The 24,098-nt window shown below is 41.3% G+C and overlaps 2 protein-coding genes across 10 annotated transcripts; one reads left to right on the forward strand and one right to left on the reverse strand.

Annotated features, from left to right (window-relative positions):
• The first annotated feature begins 654 nt into the window (after positions 1 to 654).
• ccnt2a (cyclin T2a) lies at positions 655 to 8,985 on the forward strand. Of its 6 annotated transcripts, none has more exons than XR_011244294.1 (10): positions 655 to 862; positions 1,500 to 1,581; positions 1,689 to 1,817; positions 2,159 to 2,219; positions 2,750 to 2,812; positions 3,452 to 3,893; positions 5,175 to 5,338; positions 5,582 to 5,652; positions 5,836 to 7,096; positions 7,251 to 8,985. XR_011244294.1 is itself a non-coding variant. In XM_020090006.2 (10 exons), exons 1-10 carry the CDS (start codon positions 705 to 707, stop codon positions 7,322 to 7,324), a joined length of 2,109 nt encoding a protein of 702 aa, XP_019945565.2. In that variant the 5' UTR covers positions 658 to 704; the 3' UTR covers positions 7,325 to 8,985. The 6 variants fall into 6 exon arrangements, 5 of the variants coding, with proteins under 5 accessions (XP_019945565.2, XP_019945564.2, XP_069388885.1 ...); XM_020090006.2 differs by having other exon boundaries at positions 658 to 862; positions 3,452 to 3,497; XM_069532784.1 differs by having other exon boundaries at positions 682 to 862.
• On the reverse strand, positions 8,398 to 23,199 carry map3k19 (mitogen-activated protein kinase kinase kinase 19). Of its 4 annotated transcripts, none has more exons than XM_069532781.1 (17): positions 23,061 to 23,199; positions 22,108 to 22,342; positions 21,482 to 21,676; positions 20,329 to 20,489; positions 20,008 to 20,123; positions 17,650 to 17,822; positions 16,362 to 16,419; positions 15,448 to 15,532; positions 14,619 to 14,741; positions 13,934 to 14,088; positions 13,611 to 13,645; positions 11,251 to 13,491; positions 10,851 to 10,952; positions 10,519 to 10,757; positions 10,132 to 10,384; positions 9,783 to 9,991; positions 8,398 to 9,588 (listed from the first exon to the last, which is right to left on the reverse strand). In XM_069532781.1, exons 2-17 carry the CDS (start codon positions 22,303 to 22,305, stop codon positions 9,480 to 9,482), a joined length of 4,452 nt encoding a protein of 1,483 aa, XP_069388882.1. In that variant the 5' UTR covers positions 22,306 to 22,342; positions 23,061 to 23,199; the 3' UTR covers positions 8,398 to 9,479. The 4 variants fall into 4 exon arrangements, with proteins under 4 accessions (XP_069388882.1, XP_069388880.1, XP_069388881.1 ...); XM_069532779.1 differs by having other exon boundaries at positions 14,610 to 14,741; XM_069532780.1 differs by having other exon boundaries at positions 14,619 to 14,744.
• Positions 23,200 to 24,098: the final 899 nt, after the last annotated feature.

A 24,098-nucleotide genomic window follows, 5' to 3' on the forward strand; every position in this document is an offset into this window, starting at 1 on the left:
TATGGGGATATTTTTTTTAATGTTTTCATCAATTTCCCTGGAATTAATCGAAGTATCTAGATTTTAAGGGGACTGTTGAGCCTTGGCATAGGCATGTCGTCTTAAATGTCCAGTGTGTAAGATTTATGTGAAAGGGAACTATTGGCAGAAATTTAATACAGAATAATCCTCATGATGTTTTTACAAGTTGGTTTCATCTAAATTGTATGAATTGTAGTTTTCTTTACCCCAGAAAAGGCCCTTTATATTGAAATACTTTATATTTACATCGAGGGGGTCCTTTCTACGGGGGCTGCCATGTTTTTTACATTAGTCCAGACTGGACAAACTAAACACCTTTTGCGTTTTAATGACAATTTAGATATCACAAAATTCTACACACTGTACTCATACAATTTATATTCATATTCAATATTTTACTTTTGATGGTAAATGGTGAACACATTCCTCATTCATCAACACCAAAGGAAATGTCCTAAACTAAACGTAACGTTGTTCCTATATAACTAAATGCACAAAATAACTAAGGACAACATAAGATCAACTTTTATTTGAAAACATAAACATTTAAAGAAACCTGCTCATGAGAGTCATGATAAATGTGGACCACGGCCGAACCGTCGAAGAAGAAGCGGTTTCCTGTGCGACGCCTACGTCACGTCCGCTCTGTAGATGCCCAATGCCCAAGTGAATGTCGGAGAGCAATGGCGGCGTGCCGGGGATCTTCGTCGAAGTGGTTTTTCACCCGGGAGCAGCTGGAGAACACGCCGTCCCGCCGAAGTGGGGTCGAACCGGACCGGGAGCTCTCCTACCGACAGCAAGCCGCGAATCTGATCCAAGACATGGGTCAGAGACTCAACGTGTATCCTTTGTAAACAAACTTCTCCTCCTCCACCAGACTGGAGGCAGCCATGGCGCTAGCTGCTGGAGCGGGCCCCTTACTGTTAGCCCATTATAAAACCGAGCTCCGGGGGAAGTTTCTTCCCTTTTTACATTCGTGCGTCTTGTGTTCACGTTTTGTTAGAATCACATTATACAAGAATATCTTAACTTTGAATCTCAGCGTCTAAATTTACCGTTTAGCTCCAGCTAGCTAACGCAGCACGTTAGCTAGCTGGTCGACGTCTGAAAGGCCATTAGCCCTTTGCAGCTGTTGCTAACCACTTGTTCTCTCCAGTAAAACCAGTGCAACCTCCTCAGTCCGACATAGCTGAGGTTAATAAATTACCACGTGCTTCCGTAAGCAATTTAAGCCCACTTGTGACTTTAGTTTCTCCCTTTTGATATTTAGGAAACACGGTTGTAGTTAGCACAAAGCCAAGTCACCAGCGGCACCGTGTCTTTGGCTCAGCTGCAAACTTTTCTCTGCTCTGACCCTCTCAGCAGTTAAAATAGTGACTCAGTGATTTGTGTCTTTGCTTTATAATGTAGCATGTAGCTTGATCATTTCACCGACGAAGTTACTTATTGTCCACAATTCTCCTTAACTCGTATTCCAGCTCTCAATTAACAATAAATACAGCCATTGTTTACATGCATAGATTTTATATGCACCACTCTTTCACCAAATTCCATAGAAATGTAAGTATTATGTTGCATGATCCTAAGCCTAGTTTGAAATGTTGACAGAAATATCACCCCTTGCGTAGATGGGCTGTAGATTTGATTGTCTTGATGTTTTCATGCAGATAATATCTCCAACCACCTTATTCTTGGCTGCTAAAGTTGAGGAGCAACCCCGGAAACTCGAACATGTGATTAAAGTTTCACATGCTTGCCTAAACCCCCAAGAACCACCTCTAGACACAAAAAGTAACGTAAGTTCGGGAAGCTCTGCAATATTGTATGGTTGAAAGTTGTTTTTGTTTTTTTTTTCCCTTTTCCACACCTGTCTTTCCAGTTCTCTCCGTGGTCATGGTGTCCCTGTGTACAGTTAAAACTGGCTGTGTTACAATCTCTCGCCCTGTTCTAGGGGCCTTATTTTTACTCATCTGGCCTGAAGTCGGTGTGTAACAAACACCCACACTGACAAGACGTAAGACTAACAGTAAAACAAGCCTCTCTTTATGGAGACCTGGCCATTTGAAATCAGATGTTAGAGGGATAGATTAATAGACTCATTACAATTGTGTTGTAATGACTGTCTATCAAACTTCAGGCATACCTCCAGCAAGCTCAAGAGCTGGTGCTTCTTGAATCCATAGTGCTGCAGACCCTGGGTAAGTAGTGGTGACTGGAGTGGATGACTTGAGCGAGAGAGAGCACTTTTGTTTATCATAATCACTATCATCATTGTTTTACCATTATCAGTAAGGGAGTAGTGCTATTGATCACTGTTGATTTTGTTTGTCGCAGCCTGTTAAGTGAAATGTTTTATCAGCTACTGTATGGGTATCCTGTCAAATATGTATTTTCAATAAATCGTGTAAAGGTGACATGTCATTCCCTTATTGCTGACATTAGTCTTGAGCTTTGGTTTTGATTTAATTTTATTGATCTCCCTTTTCGTCAAAAATATGTTTGCTCACTTATTGATTGCATTTGATCAAATGTGATCCAGAATGAAAGTGCTCACAGTTGAGTTTATTGCACTCAATTTAACCATAAAGTTCCACTATTCACATTTAACACATAGATACGTACTTGAATCTGAAGTGTTGCCCTATTAAAAGATTGCTAGATCCTAAGATGACATGTCACCTCCCAACTGTGCTTGTGTTGAACTCACCTGTCATGTATTTTGTTCCAGGCTTTGAAATTACTATTGATCACCCACACACTGATGTGGTGAAATGTTCCCAGCTAGTACGAGGTAGAGGCTTCCTTCTTTGCTCTTTGTTCCCTCTGGTCTTGTTTGTCCCACCTCAGATATGGGTGGGGAGGGGGGTGAAGTCCTTGCTGACTTAATGGCTACATGACCACACGCCTTGTACTTTTGATGACCTTTTTAATTTGTTGTTTGACATAGAACTTAAACAGAAACATTTACTCACACTTGTTTGGGCCAATTCGAAGATTAATTTTTAAACATTTGGTTTAGGGGTCTTTTCCAATTCGACTCATCTGTGAATTTTGCCAAATGTAATATTTGTAAAATGATATCCTAATGTGAACAATCAATAACGGGTAAAGCAATCAAATCATTCTACTGACTTATCTCTCAGTCTTCCTTGCAAACTTAATTTTGAAAAATCATCAATCCTTCTGTAAGTTTCCACAATGTAGCAACCGCATTGTTCTGTCTTGGTATTGGCCTAAACACTGCAATGAAAACCAACTAAAGGCAAACATTACTACATTACTCCTACATTTCATTTAGCTGACACTTTCATCCAAAGCGACTTAGGAAACATTCAGTTCCTGTCCTAATGATAGTGGAATGCTTTGCCTTGCAGAAATGCTAATTTTTCTTTTGCCTTTCCCTGTCTTTCTCTTTTTCTGTCTCTCACAGCAAGCAAGGATCTGGCTCAGACTTCCTATTTCATGGCTACCAACAGGTTGTTATCCTGCCCCTCCTTTGTTGCACTTTGACTGCACACCATAGCTTCCTGTAATGCAGGGTACCCTTTCGGTGTCCAACGGGCCCTACTTGCGCTGGTGGTTGTTGGGACGCTTGCCTCTGTCCCTCAGCTCCCCTCCCTCGTTCAAAGGAAGTGGGACAGGATGGCTTGTAGCGTTACCGGCCCCAGTTGCAGTGCGGTGTATTGTACAAGGGACCATATGTTGGCACAGTTGGGTTGAATGCAAGATGTGAAGTGTAGTGGTGCGCTTGAAACCCACGTGTTTGTTCGGTTGCGAAAAAGTGCATAATTCTAAAAGAGAAAGACACTTTGGTAGCCTGAATAGCAGCTAAAGATTTCACGATGTAAACATTTCTCGTAGAGGTCCTTCCGGTAAGTACCACAAATACATTTTTTAATTTACCTTTTCATATCCATTTATTTGAAAATGTTTTATTTCCACAGATATTTTCAACTATTGCAGTATGTGCTTGTCTAATTTATTGCTCTAAAACACTTTTCTACATGTAGCATATGCAAAGATGTGACAAGAAAAACCAAAATGGGATCAATTAAAGACGTACATAATATATAATGATTGTAACAAAGCCATAGAGTATGTCTTGATACAGATAAAAATACATATTTATCAATTCTAAACTGAGGAAAAAACATTTTCTTGACATGTCTTTAAGTACCAAAGTTGGGTTCCTTTTTTAAGGTTTATTCTCAAAGAAATTGGCAAATTGGTTGACAGTGTCTGGATGCTGAATGCAAATAATGTTAGATGTTTTGGTACTTTTGAGTTGGGTTGGGTACATTAATATTTCACATTTGATTCCATTCGTTACCAGTTCCGCTATCTGGAATTTGATATCAGTAACGGTTACTTTTTCCGGCACCCAGTTCTCCCTGTAGTACAAGAAAATGTATTTTCACCATATTTATGATATATATATATATTGTGTGTTTGACCAGGTGTCTCATCATGTTAGATGTGTTGATACGTCCAGCTGTACATTTCACATTACATCAGTGTTGTCTCCGGCAACTTTAGTGACATGTGACCACACTTGAGTCTGCTTACCATTGCCTCCAATTATGGACACTGTAGCCTGAAGCGTGCCTTTCCAGAATACCTCTAAAACAGACAGCCCTGCTGTAAAATTGTAGCTGTTGATGTGTGGGGATGTGCTAGATTTATCACACTAACATTGTCTTGTCTCAACACTGGGTGGCCTTAGGGCTCAGTGTTTCACAATGGGTAGACTACACTAAGCAAATACACTTGGCCCTCCACTCACTTCCATCACTTTTGTTTTAATGTCCCAAATCAGCAAAGGTCCTAAACCAAATCATTGTCATGGTGCTATTCAGTTATGTCCTGTTACATTACATGAACACTAAGCTATTAGATGTCACCTGTATTGTTGGGAGTTTGACATGACCAAGTATAATGTATTAACACAATTAAATTCTGACTTTTTGCAACCAATGCCACCAGAAAATTAAAGCTGTCTGCTCCCTCTTGTGTTTTCTTTCTCTTTTCTCCACATGTCGGACCTATTGTGACCACGCCTGGCCTGAACTAACTCACACCTAAACCCTCACATATGTGGAATATTCATTCTCTCTTACACACACTATGCTGGCACATACCCTCACACTATACAGTCTACACCTCACAACCTTCTGCCTCCAGTACAAGCCCACAGTGATCGCCTGTGTGTGCATCCATCTGGCTTGTAAGTGGTCCAACTGGGAAATCCCAGTTTCCACCGACGGGAAACACTGGTGGGAGTATGTGGACAGTTCTGTCACTCTCGAGCTTTTAGATGGTGAGATTAAATATGTGTTTTACTTTCCCATTATGTACTTTCCATTTCTTAAAAAGTATAGACACTAAACTTGCAGGAGTGTTATACCTTGCTATACACCTGTATTTTGCATAGTGAGGTTTTCTATGTATGTGAAACCAGGGAAAACTCTAAATTGTTATGGGGAAATGAGAGGCTATTGAATTGTTGAACTTTAGCAGCAGAATATGAAGATGTCTGATGTCAACATTCATATGCTTGTAGAGTTGACCCATGAGTTCCTGCAGATTCTGGAGAAGACGCCCAGCCGGTTAAAGAGGATACGCAACTGGAGGGTAGGACATATTTTTGTACAACTAACCTTGCCTTTTAAAATTGCCAAAATAAAACAATTTGGCAAAGGTCTTTATATTTGCAAAGAAAATCCTGCTACATTTTTTGTATCAGTGCCTCTGTTAAAGTTAGTGTTGACTGAAAATCTCTGCATGGCTTCAAAAATATCTCTCTTTGCCCTCTAGGCAACACAAGCTGCCAAAAAGCCCAAGAGCGAGAGCGCCCAGTTGATGGACGGCACTTTTGTTGGGCCCTCCATGCTCCAAGACCAAAGTGATGCCACACTTGCTGGACTCTCCTCCAACCTAAGTTTCTCCATGCCTGAAGGTGCACCCCTGTCCCTGGACACGTTGGCCGGCACCTATAATCCTGCTAGCCACAGTGAGTGGCCTCAGAGCAAACAGAGCCAAGCAGGGTTCCCATCTACCTGTATAAAACAGGAACCCATCAGCATCCTCCTCCAAGAGCAGACAGTGTCTTTGCAGACCACCTCATCTTCTTTGCTTCAGCACCCACCCATAAACAAGACTGAAAAAACAGCAGACTTTAACCCTGTCAAACAGGAACAAAAAGGAGCTGGTGGGGGTGGAGTGGGTAAGCACCATCTACCACCTCAATCTTCATACCCTCCACCTCAGCCATCTCCTGCTCAAAAGCTTTCTCTAGACAAATACAGAGAGAAACTTGCTGCAGAGCTGGCTGTCTCAGGGCAGAAACGCCGGCAGGAGCAGCATGGAGGAGCAATGGATTGTGATGTTAGGGGAGAAATGTCGTCTTCCTCCTCCTCTACCTATGCACCATCATCTGTGAGCCAAGTAGAACATAGAAAACATTCACAGTGCCACCAAACGTCTCATGGTGGCGCTGGCAGCACAACTGCCTCCCCATTGAAAATGAAAGTCCCATCCTCCTCAACTTCAGGGCAAGACAAACGTCATCACAGTGACAAACGGGACAAAGGTCTGCTTAAACTCCGCCTGGCTGTGCCTGGGTCTGGCGGTAGCTCCCAGCTGGATAAAAGTGGACAACCCAGCAAAGATGAGCTTAAGATGAAGATAAAAGTTTCATCATCAGATTGCCACAGCTCATCAGATGAAGGCATGGCAGCCACCAACAACAACAAGAGTAAACATTCCAGCCCACTGGTGAGTAAGGAGAAACACCGTGGAGGGGACCACAACCTCCATCGCCATCACAAGCACAGTCATCCTCACACGCACAGTGGCAACGGGCGAGGAGGTCCAGAGGGCCCAGGTGGTGGGGGAGGCCTTCTGCGGGGTACTCCGGGACCGGCCGGCATGGAAGGTGCGACACTTGCTCCACCTGGTTCCGCATTGCGCAAGAGGGCACACCCAGAGGTCAGCCACAACCACCACCCTCCCTCCTCATCCTCCACTTCCTGCTCAAAAGTGAGCAAAATCTCCAAGGGTGGCACTGGTGCTGCAGGTACTTCATCTTTTTCTTCCTCCTTTTTCCCTCCTTGCTCCTCTCCTGTACTGCAGTGTGTCTCATCTGGCTTGCAGCTCTTTGGCTAACCTCCCTCCCTCCCCCCTCCTCTTCCTTATTCTTGTTTCTGCTCCTCCCCTCCTGTCACACCCAGGTGGGCTGCGGACCTCTCAGCAGTACCCTCCTCCTAGTGAATCGCCACACGAAGTGGGAGAGCAGAGACACTGATTCCACCACTCTGGAGCTATGACCACCACGTGGAAATGGCATGAAACTACCCAACTGAGACTTTATAGACTATGCTTACCTCCTTGTCAAGTGCCCTAGAAAAATAACTATCTGGTGATGAGCCCTTTATTGAAAGGCAGAAAAATCGTATCTCCGTGAAAAGTATTGTTCAAATTTTAAATTCCTGACAGATGACAAAGAAAAAATGCTTCCTGACTGTCACATTTCTGGGCTATGATGCTCGGTCCTGTTTTTCTGTTAGTGTGCGGAATTGCTGCTTGGTTCTTTTTCTCTTTAAGTGGGTCTAGGAATGTGCAATGTGTGGGTGTTAGTGGTGGGGAGAGGTTGAGTGTGTTTCCATCAGGAGGAAACTCCCTCTGTACATTTCAAATCTTCATATGGAGAAACAAAAGTATTGCAAGTACTCTAAGTCATTTAATTGAATCACAATTTTGCGGTTGAATGGAGGAAGCCAGTGGCCAATGGGAGATGATTTCAACTTATGTTTCCTGGCATTCCATTTAGTGCTGTTGATGGATGCTTTTTTAGATGTAAAGTTAATCTCCTCAATTAGTTTCTCGTCTTGATTTCTTTTTATACTTAAGGACTGTGCATATGATTTGCATGTTTCAATCATCAAGGGATTCAAAAGGAGAGCACTTATTTGCTGTTTACAGGAAGTGGAGATAAATGTACATACATTTGTGTATGTTTGAAGAAAAAGAAAAGCTATACCATGACTACTCAGGTTTGGAGCTGCTTGTAAGTATGTCAAAATAACTATAGTACCTATAAAGACTTATTTTGTTGATCTACCGTTAAGGCATCATCGGATGGATGTTTGCAGAATTCCAGTGGTGTGTACTTCTCACAACCTTCCTACAGAGGGCACTGTGCTGTTACATCACAGGAAATACTAGTTGCCCTCAGCAACACATGCACATTCAACACCTACTAATCACATCAGCGTGATGGTATTTGTACCAAAATTTATTTTTTCGACCCTTAAGTAGACCTTATGCTAGATGCCAAAGGTTTTGCCTCTAAAAGAAAAAAAAACTGAGGACAAGTAGTTTGTTATTATAGTTTACATAACCCTTTTTATTTTGAAGTGCATCTGACATAATTCCATGACATGAGGCTGTAGCCCTTAGATGTGATTGCATATAAGGGATACTTGTATCATTCAATCAGCCATTAATTGTACTTTTTAGGAGGGGAAAAAACAAAACTTGGTTCTTTCCATTCCTGAATGCTGACTAATTGGCCATATGCAAGAAAGCTTAGATCCAAGTATCTGCAATATGGACATGTTTTGTGTCGCTGACATCCTCATCTAGTTGGTTGAATATATTATAGCCACGTATCTTTCCGGACATGTCTTTACATCAGTTTTTTACCTTGAGCTCTACTCTAAATTTTGACATGATCCAGTCTCCTCTGTTTCTGACTGGGTTACTCATTTACTTTTAGAGCGCACGTAAAGACTAACAAGGCTATGGCTGGATTGTTTTCTACCTTCTTTAGGGATTTTACGGTTGGACACACAGAACAACAACAGTTGTGGACAAATGCGCATATGCCACTCTTAACATCTTTTTTTCATTTCAATTCAGTATTACAAATAAACTTTAAAGTTGCTGTTATCCCTACAGTATAAATTCTTGTTGTTGCTGTCATTTTATTACACATTGTATATATCTGTTGCTAGACTGTAAAGAAACTGTCTTATTTGTGAATTTCAATATGAGGGCTGATGCATGTACAGTAACTTATGGTAATGAAAAGTTCTCGCCACACAAGCACAATTATTACTCGCATATTATAATACTCAGAGTAAACTTAACAGAAGTGCTACTAAACATTCACAACACTGTGAAATTAATTTTATGGAAATTGGTTTGTAATTTAACAAATCCTTCAGCAATGATTAGATTCTACAAGAACCTAAATATGCAAAACAGAGACTTGAGTTAAATGTATATAATGTAAAATGATGGTATTCATTAGATTGGCACATTCATAAGATTGCTTAAGAAAACCCCAAATCTATGAGTAAATGTCATGCATGCCGCATCAGTAGGGATAGGTGGCCCTTCAAGGATCACAAAAAAACTTCCCACTGAGCTATGTTTTGTTTTAGTGTAACTCCATGTTAACCACAGTGTCCCTGTGGGTGACCACAGCACTTCACTCCAGTCTCATTTTTTGGGATGAATGGATGTGTCAGGAGCTCGTCTGCAGATGGCCGTAGTCTCTGGTCACTAGAGTTGAGAGAAAACAAGGGAAAATTAGGGAAGTCATATCTCTATGTAGAAAGTTATGCACTGAAATCTTTTCCCCAAAATTCAATCACAATCACATTTAGCACTCTAAATATTTCCATTTTTCATCTAAATTTGTCAGTATTGAGTATAGTATTGAAGTATATTCAACAACAGAGGACTAATGGTTTCACCTTGTCAAGCTGATTTTTACAAAATCCTTGGCATTATCCGAGAACCCATCCGGTAAGGACGGCATCAGCCCCCTTTCAGCTCCAATGTAGAACAAGGCAGCCATCTTGTCCATGTGTGCCAGTGGTGGTTTCCCTGTGGCCATTTCAAACACTGTGCAACCGACACTCCATATATCTGACTTCCTTCCATATCCCGTATCATTGATAACCTGTGTGGAGATCACGAATGTCAAAATAATTAAATCCTTACATTTAAATGCAACAAACCACTTAAAAAGGTTGAATGTCATCACATCAATTAGTGCATCCTCGGTGACAAGAAGACCACATAATAGAGCTGCGTATCTACCTCTGGTGCCATCCAGTAAGGTGTGCCATGGACAGACTTTAGCAGGTCCCCACTATTACTTGCAGTGTGGTTCAGGCAGCTGAGACGTCGTGCACACCCAAAGTCTATGAGCTTGATGACACCAGTGGGCATCAGCATTACATTGTTTCCTTTTAAGTCACGATGAATCACCCTGTTCTGGTGAAGGTAGGCCACTCCGTCCAGGATCTGATGGGTGTAGAGAGATAAGACTCGCTCGGGCAGAGGACCAAACCTTAGAGCAGTAACAGAGACGATGTGTATTGAAGGCATCAGTGAATATTATTTGACATAAATGAACCATTCCTAAAGTTTGTTGTTTTGACACTTACTTTAAGGTAAGTAAGTGGTATATTGATTCAACCTTACCTGTGAAGGATGCTAGAGATGGATCCTCCTGGAATATACTCCATGAAGATAGAAACTATGTGCTCATAAAGACGGGTTCCCAGGAAGCCCACGATGTTGATGTGGCTGAGGGCCTTAAGCAGATCCACTTCACTCTGCAGACGACTGTACTCCCTCTTTGCCACTTCAGGGTCAGAGGTGTCCAGACTGACCTGTTTCACTGCTATCAGCTTGCCCTGGCTGGTCAGGCCACAGAACACCTGGTGAGAAGGCAGCGGAATTAGCTGGAGTTACTCAAACATCTAGGTCTGCTGCTGTATTGTATGAAATGATAACCCTTAAAGCATACATACTGTTCCATAGGCTCCTCGGCCAAGCACTTCACCCTTTGTCCATGTGATGGAGTCAACAGCCCCCCCAGAGCCAAGCAACGCTGCATTGTCTGGTGAAATAACCTTTAATGCACAAAGGTAGGCAAAACAACAAAGTGAAGTGAATAATCAACTAAAAGCAGTCATAAAAATGCAGTGCAAAAAAAACAAAAGCTTGGCTTTGTTGGATTTTTGTATGGGACTCTATGATTGGTATTATATTATTGGCACAATGAGTGACTGCATGGGTGACACTCGCAGGTGGGTCCATAAAAAAGATCTAGGATTCATCAGTGTTGGCCATGCTAAAAGTCAGATTATCTTTCACCCCAAATGATTTTGCTTTCTTTTTTATGAAAATAAAAAAACAAAAAATGTTTACCTCGGATAACATGTTTCTTCCTGTTGCAAGATCTTCTCTGATGGACTCTTCTTTATTGGATTCAAGGTTTTCTGAACATGAGGCTATGGAGACATCCCTCTCATCCAGTGAGATTAGCTCTTCAGCCAGACATTGCAGCAGGTCATCAGTGAGCGGGCCATCCCCAACTTCATCGAGAAACTTCTGGTAAACTGGGGACATAATAGTGTTGCTGCTGCTGCTGCTAGAAGATGTCCATGTGTTGATCTTCGGCTGCTGGGAGCTTTGAGGTAACACAGACACGGGAACAGGTCGGCTTTGGTTTCTTGTTGATGAAGTCCCAGTCGTTTCTTGCGACATGGACGTATGGCTGTCTTTAGCATTAGATGAAGTTGTTGCCATAGTCAGGGTTTTGTCATCAGGTTTTAATGTTTCAGTGTCATATCTTGAAAGAGCCTCCCCAATGGTAGATAAGATATGAGCCTTTTCTTGAGCACCATTGTGATAAATCTCACCATGCTTAGAAATAACTAACTTTGTGTCTAGTTTAGTTGTATTGTCTTTCCTTGATGGAGATGTGAGGTGAGGTTTCACCCTGGAGGACACGAGTCTTGGTTTGCTCTTTGTTGAAATCACCATAGTTTCTCCAGGGCTTCTCCTCAATTTGCATTGAGGTTGTGTCAAGGGTCTCTGTTTGACTTTCTGGGACTGTTGTACCTTCCTAGATGACGCAGACTGCACTTGTCTGTCCTTTGTTTTTTCACAGGAGCTGGAAACCCTCAGGTTCTCGTAGATAGGACCAGCAAACATCTCATACATGGCTGGCCCTCCATCCATGCTCTGTATCTGCTGAAACATGTCTTTGTAGGTGATAAAGTCCACTGCAGATTTAGACCTTGTTGTCCCTGCTACACTGAGTCTCTTCAGCTGTCTTGCGCTCTTCAGCTCTCTCCCTGGTGGTTGAGCTCTGCTGTTGTTTGACTTGTCCAGATTTGCTCTTCTGCTCTGTGGAAAATGAATAACCTTCTTTCGTGGCGATGGGGCGTCAGTGCTACGATAAGCACCTTTTACAGGAATTAGCTTTGACTTTATTTTGACTGTGGCCTCTCCACTTATTATTAGCTCAGGACTTTTCCTGGTTTTATCCTTGACTTGTGTGGAAAGTGAGGGGCACTTCAGATTTGTTTTGGACTTGTTCCGACTAATAATACTTCGTTCTTTATGTGCTCGAAGATTGAAGGACTGGTTAGTTTGATTATTCGCTCTTTGTTCATGGGTCATGCTGGTTGTTGCCTCCTTCTTATCTGTCTTTGAATCCACATTTGACAGTGGACGGTTTACTCCTGCTGTAAATAGCTGAATTTCCCCCACAGCAGTGTTGATATTCAACTCTGTGGGCTCAGCACGACAAAGTTTTTGATGAACCTGGGTTTCTTCATCAGAGGAATCCTTCATTGTCACTTCTCTCTTTTGTACATGCTGGAGCTCATTTCTGTAAATCCCCCCAGAGCATGCAACAGCATCACCGTGGTCATCATTCATATCACATATAGTTTCATGGGTAATGTCACTCTCAGGGTGTGTAGTGCAGCCTCCATGGTTCTTGACTTTAGACTTTGATTTGATTGGCATTTTATTGTTCACAATATGGTTCAAAGTGTCACTTTGTTTTGCATAGTTAGATTTTGTAAAGCTATGATTGTAAACATGCTCCTTTGTATAATTCATATTTTGGGCTTTGCCTTCACGATGACAGTTTGTTGTTCTTTCAGTGCTGAGATCTCCTTCACAATGGATAGGGTCCCCAAACATGCTTTGTGCTGATCTGTGGATCAGTGGAATCTGACTGATTCTTGACTGAACTTTAAAATGCTGCCTAGTCTCCTCAACCAAATCAGCCTGAGTGGAGATTGCATCCTTCGAAAGCTGCAACAGCCTGTCATCATCAAACTTCAGATTGCTCTCCTCTGAAGATCTCTCCTGAATATCCCTCTCGTCATCCTCCAGATCAATTGAACTCTGGCTGCTGCTGGACCCGCTCTCCTCACTGCCACCCTTAGCAGTAGTCAGAGTGCCAGCGCGTGGGCTGCCCCGGAACAGCCTCTCTCTCCTCAGCCAGGCCCTGGAGCAAAGGGGGCTCCGGCTGATGGGCTTCAGGGGAACACGGTGCTTCAGTACTGGCAGAGCTGCACCGTCCCTGGGTCTGCTGTTCAGCGGTGCCAACAGCTTAGGTGTCCGAGGGTTCAGAGCTGGAAAGGGACCCTGTAAGAAATAAGTAAATTGATGATAATGGAATTGCAAGGTAGACAAATTAGTGTATATCAAATATGGCAAACAAATGCTTGAAGCATATATAAAGGTCTCTTTATAGTTAAACTCACCTTTTGCTCATGAACAGTATCTTGAGAACCAAGTCCTGAAATTAAATTTAAACAACTTAAGCAAACACTTGAGTATCATCATCAAAAGCTTTGGCTTGTGTGATTTTAAATTCATTATTTTACCATTCAGTTGTCATACCAAAAAGGTTTTATTCACTGATACTATATACATGTAAGATGGCAGTAACATGTAACTCGTCCTCTGATCCAGTGCTCCAGGAGTAATACTGCTTTGTAATTCTTAATAAAATGAGTGAAATCCGTGATAACTATAATGATCATATTAGGAGGTTTAAACACTCGATGTGTATAAATATACATACGTGTCTGGATATGTGCCCTGGCCTGCATCATAGTGTTCAAACACAGTAGTGGTTCCATGATGCATGGGGCTGACTGGCTGAGCTGGCTGGACTCAGCCACAGACAGCAGGCCGGGGGAGGATGGGCATGCAGCAACCACACTCCTTGTCCTCTGCCTGTGAGGGAAAAGTATCAGATGTACTTTGATTTCTGAACACAGAAAAGTGAAATATCAATTTCACTTCAACACAGAAGTTAATGCAGATGATAGAGCGGTTTTAAACAGTTGTATGGCAATGCTTTGGATAGTTATTTTCACTCCCAGCTCAATACTTAGGGAATAGAAGGAGTGCATGCTGAGAGCTACACCGACGAAAAAGTTTGCACAGAGAGTTAAAGTTTAACCAAACCATTAACCTTGGAACCTGAAATTCTTACTGTGGTGCACAGAATGTGGTTTATCATGTGTTGTCAATTTATTTGATAAAGAATTAAGGAGTGCTGAAATGTCACTGAGAAGCTTAGATCAACAAACAAAGAAAAGGCAGATTCATGTTTTTCTGTGTCACATGAGTCTAGCAGTATTTTGCACTGTTCTACTCTCCTGTTATGTGATTCTGATAAACACAGTAATGACCTGACTATCTGCTATTGATTGGTCTTCTTTAATAAATTCACGAATAGTAAGTCTACCTACGGTATGTACCTGGGTGTAGGGGGTACTGGGACGCAGGAGGTCCTGGTACTCAGCAAACCACATGAGGGAGCAGGATCTACCTGGCTCCAGCGTCTGCTGTTGTTATTCAGACTCGGCAGAGACAAACCTCCTCTGCTGAGGAGAAGAGAGAAAAACACAGAATTGTTAAATTAATACTCCTTTCATGGAGACACAGATAGGTTTGTGTGAAGGGAATCAACTTAGAAAGTCTAATTTATAATATCATTCAAAAAATGCCACTGAGGTTTGTTTTCTTAAACTGAACTGAACCAAATGCAAAAATCCCCTTCTCTCTTTATCACTGAAGGTTGTTGCTATGAAATAAGAGACCAGCTCAAAGACTTTTATTCTTCCTTGAGAGCTTGGACCTGTTTCAGTGATGAGATCTCCTCATTCCAGACAATGGACTGATTCACAAAAGCCCCCCTCCCCTAACCTGTTTGGGTAGAACAGGTTGTCCTCTGGACACGGTGACAGGTGCCTGCGTACAGGTCTGAGAGTGTAACCGGAGAGGACACTGTCCTACTGTTGGTGGCAGTTGTTGACTATATATTGGGAAGAGTGTATTATGTATACAAGAGACTGCAAGTGTGTGTGGGAGGTGAGGGGGGTGTTAACCGTACGCGCATAAAATGTTTGTGTTTGTTTGTGGTTACGTATGAACAGATGTTGATGTGTTAGCACTGTTGATCCAATCAGCTCAGTATCATTAGCATGTAACTTGGTGTTTCTTTACAGCTTATATGCATTCAAAAAGAGTGTGTGTGTGTGTGTGTGTGTGTGTGTGTGTGTGAGATAGAGATTTCATCTGACCCACCTGCCTCCTTTCCCTGCGTCCTGGTAGGCTTGCCTGTCTCTCAGTGTTTCCATGGTGTTTTGGAAATAGAGGGGGATCCCCTTATCTGCTCAAGACAAAAACAGACCAACACAGTCCATTATCTCTAATATCAAACTCTGTTACGTATATATACCATGCATCTGTCCCGTGAGGAACCACTTTCAAAACTTCTGCGGTAGTTTCATAGGCTGAAGGTTCGTACAGTAAATGTTCATTCGTGTGTCATCTGTGTCAGGCTGCATACATGAGGTTTTTCTAGATAACCACACGCATGACAGCAAATTTACATCCAATCTTTCAAGTACAGCAGCACCTCATAGAATTGACTGAACAAAAATAGTCTTTATGTACAACTAATCCATGATCATCATAGAGAAAACTATGACATTACCTGTTTCTGAGCCCCGTGGTCCCCTCGGCTTACGTTTCAAGCCCAAGACTTATTGAAAGAATTCCTGTCTGACACCTTCATTCTGTCTGTGTGGTCACTACATGTCTATCCTCCACTCTCAGTCTCTGTTAGCGGATGTTGTCTCCTCTCTGTGTTTCAGCCATGCTCGTGTGGCTGAGGTAAACGACAGCCGAGCTCAGCTGAGAGGTCGTATTGTGTGTGAGACCCCTCCCATCCTGTCACGCCTCCCTCACTGCCCACCATTTGATCTGATGGCCTGTTCGAAATGACCACCAAGAGACAACAACCGCGACTTTATCTTTTTATAGTAGTAAACTGAGATCTAAGACACCCCCATCACTTTCTCCTAACCTCTTCCATCCTCTTATATTAAAGAACAACACAATCAACCTGCTCTAAAAGAACAAATCCAGTTCCTTATATTAATAGTTGACACTGGAAAAACCACTAAAACCCCAGGAGTCAGTGGACGAGTTCTTACCTTGGCTGAGCTCTTTGTGATTGTCAGAAGGAGGGCACCCTGGAGACTCCAGCACGTCCTGCAAAGAACAAAAGTGGGCAATTTGTTAATTATACGTGTCTCAGTCTTAAAACACTGAAGCTGGTAGAAGTACTGCAGGAGTTCTGATGCAGATTGATGACTCAGGGTCCACTAGAAATTTCATCCTGAAGCTTTTGCTCTCTTATAAAGAATTTCATGTTGTATTGAATATTTTAATTTCCTCTTACTCAGAAAGATATTGCAACAGCCCAAACCACTACACCATATATTTAACTGATTCAGTTACTCCATTTTAATTATTACCTCTGCCAAGGAGGTTATGTTTTCACCCATGTCTGCTGGTTGGCTGGTTTGTTTGTTTGTAAAAACATTTCACAAGAACACAAACCTTGTGAAAGGATATGGTAAGCGTCAGCGGAAGAATCCATCAAATTCTGTTGCGGATCTAGATCAGGGTTCGGATACAGTAACATTACAAGATAGGGTGTTTTTCTTTTTTCATTTTCATTGTGTCCTCCTCAGCCGCTGTACGGTAACACACAAGAAACCTGTAGCTATCGCCAAAGTGTATTGGCCTAAGCTATGAGGCTTGTTTTAATTTAAACAGACTTTTGGACCTTGCAAAAGGTAAACGCTGTACTGAATGCAGCAGTAATTTACTCTATGTAAACCTTTGGCATAAAGTTCGTGTTTAGTAGTTTTACTACTGTGCATAGACGAACGCTACAGATGGGTGTGTCAGTGTGACTCTGAGATCTGTATTGTGGCTTTTCCCTGTAAACCACCTGCTCTTCCTCCCCGCTAACCAGCTGCACTGCTCGTTTCTTCCTTCTATCAGTTAAGTGTCAACCACACACAGCACCCCTCCTCCACACACACACACACACACACACACACATACACTCATTTACCTATACAGCCAATTACTGCTTCCACTGCCAGTTTACCCGTGTGTTTGTTAACTGTGGCCACAGCCCCTCTCAAACACACACACGCTTCAATAAAACACACACGTTTGTCAGGTTCTGTGGAGGATTGAGTGCAGCTTGGTCTGTGGGTGTATTTTACAAGGAAAAAGAATCACAAGTAGTTATTGTGTTCAGTATTCAAATTAAAGTGGATTAAATCGTGGATTTGACCAGCAAGGACAAAGTCAATGAAAATACAAAACACATCTCTCCCAAAACTCAGAAAAAGAATGACAGCAGCCTTGATATCTCGACATAAACAGCATTTCTTCTACAGTGGTTTGTCATGTATCACTTACCCCAGTGTGGCTGTACAGCAGACTGCCTGGTTGATGGGTGTGCGTCAGTGTTGGGGATGCTGCTGTCGACTGAAGGCTCTCAATGTCCAACTCAATGTCAGAATCTTCAAACTCTGAGTCTAAATACTGGCACGAGTATTCATCAGAGTCCAAGAGTGACACAGGGGCAGCATCTGAATAAGAATAGAAATTATTTTACAAAAAAATCCTGCTTCTATAGATGAAGAAGAAATGACATCAGTTGCTCCCTGGTGAGACGGTCACAAACAGAAAAACTCTGGCTGTGGGTCCACACCCCTGCACCTTGATCTGTTTACACAAGACGAGGGGTTAGAGGCTGTAAATAAAACTTTGAAAACAACCTCTCTTACCTTTTTCACTTTTTCCTCATTTATTTTTCCAGCCTCAGTTTCTCTATCACCATCCATAATGCAAACTGATTCACACTCATGACAGCTCTTAGCAGCAGGGTCTCTCTCTCTCTCTCTCTCTCTCTCTCTCTCTCTCTCACACACACACACACAAACAAACCTTTCTTATACCCTCCCCACTTAAGTTAAGGCTATGAGTTCAACTGAAGAGGTTTTGCTCTGAATAACAGGATTGTGAAGGAACCTGGTATGTTGTTTGTTTGTATGTGTATGTGAGAGAGAGAGAGAAAGGAAGTGTGTGTTCTTACACATGAATAGGAGGATAAGGAGGATATATTTGGAGCAGCATACACATGCATACTTGGCTTTAGACATGCAGATGAATAAGTAACTGCTCAGTGACTCAGTAATGAAAAGGAAGTGGAAAAAAAGTGTCCGCACTAGTTTGACATCCATTTATTAATTCAAGGTCATGAATTGAAATGAATAAAGGAAAAGTTACGATAAAAAAAGATAATCAACAGGAAAACAAACTTATAAAGTAAACTTGCATTTAGCTAACAGTTAATCAATGCAATACAACAGTATTACCTTACATAATTTTTGCGATTATATATTATTTGTTAGAATTTTTAAATTATTGTTGGTTAAATATTTATAGGTTATGTTGTTTGCTATATGTTTTCAGGTTATATGTTGCTATCTGACCAGTAGGCTACATTGGCAGTCCTGTCTTGTTGTTTATTTGTGTGCAAATTACACATAAACAACTGAATGGATTTTAATGAAACTTGTTGGATGTGGTTTGTGTCAGGGAAGAACCCATTACATGTTGGCTCAGATCCAGTTTGTTGGGCTGATTCAGGAATTTTTGTTCACCTTTTTTACATTGCAAGATTGTTTCCAACATTTTTACCATTTTCCCAAGGAGCAGTTCATGGATCTCGATTTCAAAAATTCAGGCAGATTTAGAAAACTGATATTTATGAATGTGTGAAATTTGGTGTAGTTTGATTTAATTTTAGGGGATTGTTAGAGGTATGTGTTCCAGCCATCTGGTTTGTTATATGTTTTCAGATTATAGAAGGGGGTGCATGGCTGTGTCGTGTTAACAAAACCTTTTGTTGACTGTGTAATTGTAATCAGATTATAATAATTATCAAACATGACAATGAACAAATAAGGGTATAATCCTTTTAAAGCCGATCACATGCACTGTTGGAATTTAGGTCACAATTTTCCCACATCTTTAAAGTTGTATCAAAAGATTTATTTTTAAAAATATTTATTTTTGCACCTCCGTGGTGCAGCAGAAAAAAAGTGTTATAAAATACTACAGTATTTTCATCTCTATGTGTAAACATTCAGCAGACATGCACCAGCATTCATGAGTGTTCATGTTATTGGCACACTGTCCATTACACGGTTTAAGTCTCCACAAACCTCCTGAGTAATATATCAGTTTAGTAACACATGGACCCTAAATCACCCCTGATGATGTACCATCACTGTGTGTGTTAGTGAAGTGCTATGTATAGAACAAGCTTGGTATGAATGAATAGGTGAATGTGGCTCGTAGTGGGAAAAGTACTTTGAGGATTCATTAAGTCCGTATAAATGCCGTCCATTTACCATTTAAATGGTCCTCTGTGTTTACCAGCCAACTGCTACCTGTGTCCCTCTACCAAATAAGGATACATTTACATAATATCAGATAACGTTAGATTTAACATAAGCATAGGATAAGGTTAGGTTTAGGTTATGATTATGATATGGTTAAGTTTAAGTTGGGCTTGAATGAGATCAGATTTAAGATAAGGTTTGAATAAGGTTTAAGTTTAGGTTTAAGATAAGGTTTGGATAAGGTTAGGTTTAAGTAGGCAAGTAGTATTATGGTTACAGTTTGTGTGTGTGTGTGTGTGTGTGTGTGTGTGTGTGTGTGTGTGTGTGTGTGTGTGTGTGTGTGTGTGTGTGTGTGTGTGCGTACCTGTGTGACGTAGGGCCTCAACCATCATATGAATGATCTCCTCCTTCAGGGGGCTGTTGATACTTGCAGCGTAGTGGAGTGCAGAGCAGCCACTCTGGTCTCTTACCTGCAGATCACTGAACAAGATGAAGACAGATGTTAATTAGATGTGGATTTTTCAATCCGAGGAACGGAAACAACAAGATATTTCCGTTTTGCATAAACTATATGTAACATGTTTTGTTTTGGTTCAGTAATTCCTAATATAAAGAAGGCAATGTGACTAAAGTATGTATTTGCTTGTCTGTATGTATCCTACAACAACAATGGCTGTTTTCTTACGCTGAAAGTCCCAGCAGCGTCCTCACCACTTCCACTGGTCTATGGTCCCAAGGTAATGGCGTCACTATGCTCTGAAATAGGTCAATGTCCCTGACAGCGAGCATCACCGCTGTCACACTGTCGCTGTTTTGAACGTTCACATCCAAACTCTCAGACTGAGCCTGAAACATGCAAAACACATACTAATAAAACATGGATCACACAAAAATACTAAAACTACTATCTCTAGAAACTTTGTGCACACATTCACCTCAAAATTAACAGGTTTGCTCAGTGTTTTAGTTTATTATACCAAGAGACAGAATTGCTCTGCAAGAAGAAACTTTTTCACAGGTAAAAAGTTCATTCTTTTAAATCAGTTTGTTAGAAAATATTGTAAATATAAGTAGAGCTGTGTATGTTCATATTTACATAATTTACATACAAAAGGTTTTTATCTGCAGTTATTATGTATTGCTTAAAAATAGTTTAATCTTAAATTAATAGAGAAAAAACATTATTAGAAAGAAAGAAAGTAAAACAGCAGTACATGTATTCACCAAGGGAAAAACACACATTCATTATAATAATGGTGGATAATTCGACTCATTGTGTTACTAGAAACCTGATACTCATCATCACATGCTTTTCTGACAAAGTCCCACGAGGACACAATAGTACTGGCATGTTTAACCTCGACTGACTATGATGCAGGAATCAGTTGTCATGTGAGGGTGTGCCGAACCACCACCTCAATTCCATCTATAATAAATAATATAATATATGACCTGTATTGATGATTTTATATTTGATGTTATATGTGTTTGGGTGTGTTTTTCATATTTTTTGTATTTATGTCGTGTGAAATAAACTTAAATAATTATATGATTACAACAATGCTGCTAATAATACAATTGATTATATTAGAGTGTTTTTTATATTATATAATCATAATTTAGCTGGTAGATGAGCTATCTATCCACAAATGCAATGGCTGAGTTATGAATAATAAATCTAATTGAAATATAAATAATTCATAAACACAAACAGAATACCCAGTTGTGTTTTCCAAACTGGAACACATTTGTGGCCCTCTGTTGCATTTGCTCATCTGGGAAATCCCCGAACACCCGGTGGGAGTGTTAGTGTGTGCATGTGTGTGTGGGAGCTTCACCAGCATCTGTTGTAAGGTGTGTACGTCTCCCTGCCAAGAGGCCTGCAGCAGCCGGGCCTGGGGGGGTAGATGAGGCCTCTTCATCCACCCAAGCACTTTTCCCTGGAGCTCAGGGTGGATTACGTGGAGCGCTGTCTCCTGGCTGCGGTTACACAGGGTCACATCAGCCCCTGTCGTCATCAACCTCTGCACCACCTTTCCACAAATGAATTGAAAATATTCTGTTTTAGTATATTCTATTTTTTAGTTGTAGTATTCAATGTAATATCTTCTGTAATTGAGTGACTACATCACTTCGCAGGGGGAGTGTCTTCCCTGTGTTGCCAGTAAGATGTGCATGTTTCAAACCTGCTCCCCAAGAGAATGCAGTTCCTGTTATGTTATGCAAACAGGGAGTTCCAAGTCACCTGGATCTCCACACGCAAGTAAACATGTCTTATTTTTACGTATAGGAAAAATCATGCTCATGCATCCACAACCTCTCAATGTCTCACCTGTAGGAATTTTACAATGAACTATGGACTGATGTCAGAGCTGCTGTGTTATAACAGCAAGGTAACAGACGGAAAACCCTGATAGCACATCAATAAGCCAACTCATGTTTCATCCACACACATACATCATACCTCAACCATGCCTTTACTACAGGCACTGATAAGTGGAGTGCACCCTTGCTCCTCCTCATCCTCAGTGTCCGAAACCTCCTGACCCTCCTCTTCTTCAAGGCTCAGCACCAAAACATCTTCATTTATCTCCTGCTTTTCCATTTTCCTCATCTCATCAACAGCAAGCCACCTCTTCTCTGTCCTCTCGCTTCTCTCCATAGCTCACAGGTGTCCTGTAGATCTGCACGAACCGAGGCTGAGGAAAAGTAGGAATGAGTAGAAATGAGAAGAAAAAAAGAATCAAATGATCGCAAACAGCAGCGATGTGTCTCAGCTCGGTTTCTCCTGTCTCCTGTTTGTGCGATCATCCCTGTGATGTTATCGCTGTGATGTAACTCTCTGATGGGCCAGTGGTCCCTACAGAGCACAGAGGGTGTGACGGGGACAATTGTCACTTAATTAGATAACACACGTCATTATGTATTAAATGTTTACATGTTTGCAGGAGCACATATTCTCTCTCTGTTTGTGTGTGTGTTTGTGTATATGTGAGGGCATTTATGGAAAGTGAGGACATTTTTACCGGCCCTCACTTTTTCAATGGGCGTTAAGACTCAGTGTTAGGGTTAAGATTAGGGTTAGACGTTTATTTTGGATGGTTAAGGTCAAGGTAAGGGGCTGGGGAATGTATTATGTCAATGAGTGTCCTCACCAAGATAGAAGTACAAACGTGTGTGTGTGTGTGGGGGGGGTCTCCCTCTGGCTTAATATTTGACAAACACAAACAGAGCATTTAAGTATCTTCAACATGTCAAACTATCATGAATTCATAAGGAAAGTGTGTTTTAGGAGATTGAGTTTAACTGTCGGGAAATTGTTGAGAGGTTTACTCCTCATTTATAGTTCTTACAGCTTTAACGTTAAAATAACCATGAATCACGATCAAATGTTGAAATGAACTCATCTGTACTCACCGTGAAGAAGTCATTTCATTCTTGTCTTTTCATTTCACATTCCTCGATCAGCTACTCCATAAAACCTTTGATCCTTCTCCAGCAGACTCTCCTCTCTAGTGTTTCCTCTCCACTTCTTTTTTTTCTGCACACCTCCTGCTGTACGTTTACTCTGGGTTGCCATGGAGACGGACAGACGGGCAGTCAGGCGAGCAGTGGTTTTAAAGGCCAGCCGTCTGTTGCCTGACGCATTAAGACAAACTTGAATACAAATGTTTCTCAACTTTTTGCACGATAGTAAACAAGATCATACAAACAGCTTTTTCATGCTTTTGCCACGATGGAGGGAGGTATTCACCAGAAGGGTCTTTAAGAGAGGGGGTTACCTATCTTCCTGTTGGTTTGAGTTGTGAGTGAGACTGGTCTGATTTTTACTCCATTCTCTTTACTGTCTTCTTTGCTTCAACCTGCTAAAACTCTCTCCCAATCCTTAATGTTTCTTCCATAACACTTTTTTATTTTCTTCCTGAGTGGACCTCTAAATAAGGACAGGTCCACTGGGTCTTCTTAAAACCACTCAGCGTTATAACCTGGTAACAGAAGTTTATACTGTGGAACAATTTTTATTTTTTACGATACGGAAAAAATGTTATGCCTCTGCACCAGCAACAGCCAGAAGTCAGAGGCATGATGATTTTTTTGGTTGTCCATCCATCCCATTCTTATGAACACGATATCTGAAGAATCCCTTGAGGGAATTTCTTCAAATATATTAAAAAAACCTTAACTTGGACTAAAAGATGAACTAATTTGATTTAATTCGATTTCACTTGTGATTGGATCACTCAGGACAAATGTTAATACCAGGTGTGAACAGGGACTTAGACATCAGACATATTATATATTTGACATAACAGCCAATGGGATTGGGAATCCCTTGAAAGTTCTAATAATGACCCAAAGATATGAATAAAAAGTAGTTTCTCTTTGAATCTTTTCAAGAAGCAAGTCAAGAAAGCATCCTGTGCATGATTGCATATATGCTGAATCGGTCACACC

This window comes from Paralichthys olivaceus, chromosome 10, assembly GCF_024713975.1.
Source record: "Paralichthys olivaceus isolate ysfri-2021 chromosome 10, ASM2471397v2, whole genome shotgun sequence".
In the NCBI taxonomy this organism is placed as follows: Eukaryota; Metazoa; Chordata; class Actinopteri; order Pleuronectiformes; family Paralichthyidae; genus Paralichthys; species Paralichthys olivaceus.

Excerpts from the sequence above, each read along its gene's own strand:
- map3k19 (XM_069532778.1), bottom strand. The coding sequence starts at position 22,305 with ATGGAGAGAAGCGAGAGGACAGAGAAGAGGTGGCTTGCTGTTGATGAG. Across the intron at positions 20,124-20,328 it reads ACGCTGCTGGGACTTTCAGC|TGATCTGCAGGTAAGAGACC; the intron begins GTAAGAAAACAG and ends CATCTTGTTCAG. Across the intron at positions 9,589-9,782 it reads GTAAAAATCAGCTTGACAAG|TGACCAGAGACTACGGCCAT; the intron begins GTGAAACCATTA and ends TCTCAACTCTAG.
- ccnt2a (XM_020090005.2), top strand. The coding sequence starts at position 705 with ATGGCGGCGTGCCGGGGATCTTCGTCGAAGTGGTTTTTCACCCGGGAG. Across the intron at positions 1,818-2,158 it reads CTCTAGACACAAAAAGTAAC|GCATACCTCCAGCAAGCTCA; the intron begins GTAAGTTCGGGA and ends ATCAAACTTCAG. Across the intron at positions 2,813-3,451 it reads ATGTTCCCAGCTAGTACGAG|CAAGCAAGGATCTGGCTCAG; the intron begins GTAGAGGCTTCC and ends TGTCTCTCACAG.